The sequence below is a fragment of the Lithobates pipiens genome, unplaced genomic scaffold (genome assembly GCF_037356315.1).
Source record: "Lithobates pipiens isolate NorthernLeopardFrog02 unplaced genomic scaffold, aLitPip1_a1.2 Scaffold_25, whole genome shotgun sequence".
Lineage (NCBI taxonomy): Eukaryota > Metazoa > Chordata > Amphibia > Anura > Ranidae > Lithobates > Lithobates pipiens.
Genome location: NW_027507787.1, coordinates 60,479,466 through 60,485,001, shown reverse-complemented (window position 1 = coordinate 60,485,001; position 5,536 = coordinate 60,479,466). Strand labels below are relative to the sequence as shown.

Genomic DNA, 5,536 nt, shown 5'->3' with positions numbered 1-5,536 from the left:
ACCTCTCCTCTTTCTTCAGCTCTGTGACCCGATCGCGGGACACCAGCGGCGATCGGGTCCGCTGGTCCCACGTCCACGGTCACGGAGCTCAGGACCGGGTCGGCGGCGCGCTCCCGACCCATGGCTTGGCATTTAAAGAGCCACGTACAGGTACGTGATTGTGCCCAGCTGTGCCATTCTGCTGACGTATATGTGCAGGAGGCGGCCCTTAAGCAGTTAAGAAAACTAAATACAGTGGGGCATGATGCTAAACATACTGAATTATATATTTTTGGTTGACATACACTTTAACATGGGTATGTTAGAAACCATGAATCAGATCGATACAGAAGTACAGCTAAATCACACTTGTTTAATAATAAAAGTAAATAGAACAAATGTAGTCAAAACGTAGCTAGAGTTCAGGAACCGGAATCGATAGTCAGACAAGCCAAAAGGTTAGAGAGCCTGAGATGAGCATAGTAGAACAGCAAGCAGGATCTGGAGCCAGAAGAAATTTCAGCCAAGCAAGTCTCTAACAGGAACACAGGAGAGCATCTTTAGAGATGTGACCAAGGCGAAGGCAGAGATCATCTGGGCTGGACGGCTTAAGTAGGCAGGACTGACGAGCAAAATATCATCAACAGGTGAGTCACTGTGGAGAAATAGGAGCTGGCAATTAGCCAACAGCTGAGTGGCCAGCTTTGAAAAGGAAGGGCTAAGCCCAGCCCTGGCAGGGTATAATTATATGTAGGAATGCATGAACATAGCATAGGACATTAATATGCTTTGGTTTTCCCAGCAATACACACACTATAGCTATAGACTTGAGTACATCATACTAAAAAATGAAATAGAATGATCAATGCTAGTGAAAAGTGACTCCAAGCTTTTGTTGCTTTTGTTATAGAGCCGCTTGTGCATGATCAGAGCTGACAAGAATAATAAAGAAAGAAACAGCTTGGGATTATTTATATGACAGCCAATTGTCATTCATTGTATGTAGATAAATGGTAAATATGCGGTACAGACAAATGACAAGGAAGTAATTATTCATTTTTATGTTTCTATACATGTGGAAAGGTTACACAAATAAATACTAGCAGACAGAACTCAAAAAATCAAGCATCAGAGAGCATTTTTAAAGTTTAAGTGACCATTGGCTTGAGTGGTCTGTAGAATAAACATTTGGTAGGCAGGAAAGGCAAATGTTGGCGTTTAATTTAAAAGGTCAAACTTAATAATAAAAAGGCAGTTGGATTTGTGGAGAAATATTTCTCCTGTTGAATGAAAGAACCAAGCCCTCTGGGTCACAATGTCAGGTGGAATCTGTTTTTCTACCCCTACCTCTTACCCTAAAAACCTTATTATACCCTTGCAGCTATATCCTTCTCACAATATGCTTCAAGCGGAGCTTCACACAAAAGGGGAAGTTCCGCTTTAAGGCCTCCACCCCCTGCTCCTCTTTCATTAAAGGTACTCTTTTTTGGGGGGGGGGGGTGGGATCGGGTATCTGATTTTGACAGGTGCCGACTCCCACTTCCTCTCGTATCACCTTCCTCTCTGCAGTCTTCTGGGACATGTCACAGGTTCCAGAAGACTGGGGGAGCATTCACAATGCATAGCGCGGCTTGAACATGCGCAGTGGTCAGCCGGCTGAGACGCCGCAAGCTGTCACAACTGGGTGCCCACAGTTGAGATGCTGGCACCATGGACCGAAGACCGGTGGGAGAAAAATATTCAGGTGGGCACATCACTTAATCCTGGGACAGGTGATTGCCTGTTTATTAAAAGTCAGCAGCTACGGTTTTTGTAGCTGCTGACATTTAATTTTTACAAAAATTACTGCAGCTCATCTTTATCAGCCAACTTACTAAGTTTGTAATGGGGGCAAATACATATGCAAAGAATTGGAGGAACTGTGCTGTGGGGTTGGTGGGAATACTGAGGAGAAGGACAGTGGCAGGAGTCGAGAAGCACAAGGTTTTCTGCTCCCTGCTAGCAGTTTTGACTATTGAAACCCCACTGTCTAGAGTAGACCCATACTTTATGGATGAAGGCTCATACAACCATTGGTGGGATTTGTGCAGAGAATCAGGGCAAAGAATGTGGAGAGAAAAGCTGGCTTAATTTGGGAATTCCATTGGCCAATTGATCTGACCTACAATATGTCAGCTGTCTCTAGGACAGAAATTAAGAAGAAATCCCACCACACAGCTGTCAGAGAAACAAGCAGTGATTGTAAATCTTCTTAAAGCGGAGTCCCGCTTAAAAAAAATAAAAATAAAAGTCAACAGCTTTAAATACTGCAGCTGCTGACATTTAATAATCGGACACTTACCTGTCCCAGGGTCCAGCGATTGAGGCCCTGCTCGTCTCCCCCTCCTCTCGGTGGCGCCGGCATTATAACTGTAGGTGCCCGGCTGTGGCTTCACAGCCGGGCACCCACTGCGCAGGCGCGAGCCGCGACATGCCACGCACCGTGACTGGCCGCTCAATCATCAGGGACCTGTTACGCGTCCCAGATGATTGCCTAGAGGGAGGGGGGAGAGCTGATCTCCCTTCCTGTACCGAGGGAAGCGACGTCAGGAGCCCAGGTGCCGAAAGAGGCAGATTACGAGGGACACCCTAGCAACAGGCATTAAAGAGGTGAGTAAAAATATTTTCTCCATATGTTTTTTTTTTTTTCATGCACATTAATAATTATTTTTTTTTTTGGGTGGAACTCCACTTTAAGAAGAACATCGATAAAACCCAACAAAGATTCTATCCCTTACCTGCTCTTTTCTTTCATGTTCTTTGATGTTTTTACTTAAATTTCCCTTTCATTGTACATGAAATAAAAATATACAATAGTAGAAAAAATGAAAACTACAATATGAATTGCATCTAGGGCAAAGGATTTCTTGTGTTTCTGTGCTTCTCCTTGAGCAACATCTATAGTTCCAGAATGATTTATGCCGAAGAGTGGCGAACGACTGATTCATAACTAGCGATAAAAGAAATAGGACTCTTGTGTGGAAATAAGTAGGGCTGTTACTGATTAAAATTTTTGTGTTCGATTAATCTATTTTTTTTTTAATCGATTAATCGACTAATTTCGATTAATTATAAACGCACATACAGTTTTTTCAATTTTTTTAAAATTAAACTTAAAGAACAATGTAGAAAGTTAGTTTAACTTATAAAACGTATCTAGTATATCTAGGCATCACTTTAGCCAGTCACGAAGACATACCAGGGTGTTTACATTTTCTGGAAGCAGACAGGATCGCATTTTATTTACGATATACCCTGAAGAACTGAACAGTCTTTCACACGGAACAGATGTTGCCGGTACACAAAGAATTGTCTGCACAAAACTGCTTAGGACAGGAAAACGATGGTTATTAAGTTTCCACCACATGAGCGGATCCTCCGTTTCTGGAATGGGAGCTTCTACTTGGTACCGCGTCAGCTCGGCCTGTACACTGTGTACTGCATCTGATTCGTCAGCTGAGGATTGTGATTCAGAGTCGCTCAGCAACAGAGTAAGTTTTTGTTTCTTCGGCACAGGTACTTTTGTCTCATCATTGCTTTTTCCTTCTAAGTCTGTTGGACGTCCTGCTGGCTGTGTTCTATCGTGGAAGGCCCTGCATGCATTCGACAATGCTGTCCACACTGCTTCGCGTTTCTCTCTTCTTAAACAGGTGAGTTTCTTGTAACGTGGATCTAAAGCCACAGCCATTTGCAATATTGTCAAAGCATCAATGCCTTCAATTCTGTTTGTGAAGTCGTTCAATGTTGCAGTTTTGAATCGTCCAATATAACCTGGATCGTCATCATTAACTATTAACAGTCTACGCAAAAAGGCCTGTAATGGAAGAACGGCAGAACATGTCGCATATTGTTCCCCCCCAACATATTCCGTAGCATCTGCAAGTGAACCTAAGACTGATGTATATTTGGCCATTTTGTCCCAATCTGACTCTGTCAGTTTTGGTCCACTGTAGTTTTTTGGATGATCAATGTGATACTGCATTATGGCATCTTTGACTTCCAGCAATCTGGCTAACATCATGTAGGTACTGTTCCAACGAGTTGCCACATCCTGTTGCAATTTGTGGAACATGACATCTTTCGGCGAAGAGACACTGGAATGGCTGCTCTTCAGTTCAGATGTGTTGGCCGAGCTGTGCTTGAAATGTCCAACTAAGTGTCGACATTTTGCCACAAGAGGTGATGAGTCAGCTGCCTTCAAACCTGCTAATATGCTAAGTTGAAGACAATGTGCGATACATGGTATGTGACTGTAATCCGTTTGTCCGATAGCAGCAACCATGTTTCGTGCATTGTCCGTTATGATACAGCATATTTTATCGGTGATGTTCCATGTTGCAGCAAATTCTTTATAGAAACTGGCAACGTTTTCAGCAGTGTGTCGTTCATCCACAAGTAAGCAACCTAAAGCTACTGATCTCAGTTTCCAGTCGGAATCAATCCAGTGTCCTGTTATACCACAGTATGATTCATTGTTGTTTGAGGTCCAAAAGTCAGTAGCGAGAGCAATACTGTGAATACTTTCTATAGCTTTCTTATGCTGTGTTAGTTTCTCGTTGTACATCTGACCAATTACAGCGTCGATGGTACGGCGAGTGGGTAACTTATAAGTCTGGTTTTGAAGAGCTATACGTAGTACTGTTTGTAGTCCATCATCTTCCACAATTGCTGTTGGACGTCCTGAACTGGCAATCCACTGAGCAATAGCAATTTTCAAGTCCGCAGAAACTTTGTCACTTATAGGCTTGTTTGACTGAGACGACAAGAAATTAGATATTGATGATTGTACTGAAGAACTCTTCTGCCGGTCACTGTTGACAACGTGTTGATACTTAAGTGGATGTTTGTGCTGTAGGTGGTACGTCAGCGATGTATTTGAACCACGAAAAGCAAACTGTTTATTGCAGTGAATGCAGTAAACTTTGTTGCCATCGTCTACTTTGCCATCAGCAGTTAGTCTAAAAATGAAATGCTTGCTCAACTTTCCGCTTATATGCTTAACTGCAACGTTGCTTTCATTGCTCGCCATTGTTGTTTACTGTCTAAACATCTATGTAAATTAAAATTTTATATAGAACGCCAAGGATCTCTTTCCGTCACACTGTTAACAGTGGAGGTTTTCAAGTTCTCACAGAACGTTTCCCTTTTTGCCCCCTTCCCTTGATGGAGCCTGATGCATCCTCCTGCTCCACAGATACAAAGGTATCGCAATCCAGTGGGTGCAGTTTGCACGCATTCAGCAGGGTAAGTCTCACTGTCCAGGCTATAAAAACAGAAAGAAATATGCAATCAGTGCAAAAATTAATAAACCCCCCCCTGTATGCAAGCTGAACACTAAGGAATTTCAATTTCCACAAAAAAAAAAGTGCAGCGCAAATTGAATCAGTCCCACATATAAATACATAAACAGAGAGTGATGATAAATAGAATGTCCAAATCGCTGACAATCCCTCCACCTCTGGTTTAACTACTTTCACCTCCCAGCATGGACCCCTGAGCAAACAGGAGGTCATGCAAG

The 5,536-nt window shown here is 42.7% G+C and overlaps 1 protein-coding gene across 1 annotated transcript; it reads right to left on the bottom strand.

Moving 5' to 3' along the window:
- Positions 1-3,190: 3,190 nt before the first annotated feature.
- On the bottom strand, positions 3,191-5,047 carry LOC143929761 (E3 SUMO-protein ligase ZBED1-like). Its single transcript, XM_077453737.1, has one exon. It carries the CDS (start codon positions 5,045-5,047, stop codon positions 3,191-3,193), a length of 1,857 nt encoding a protein of 618 aa, XP_077309863.1.
- Positions 5,048-5,536: the final 489 nt, after the last annotated feature.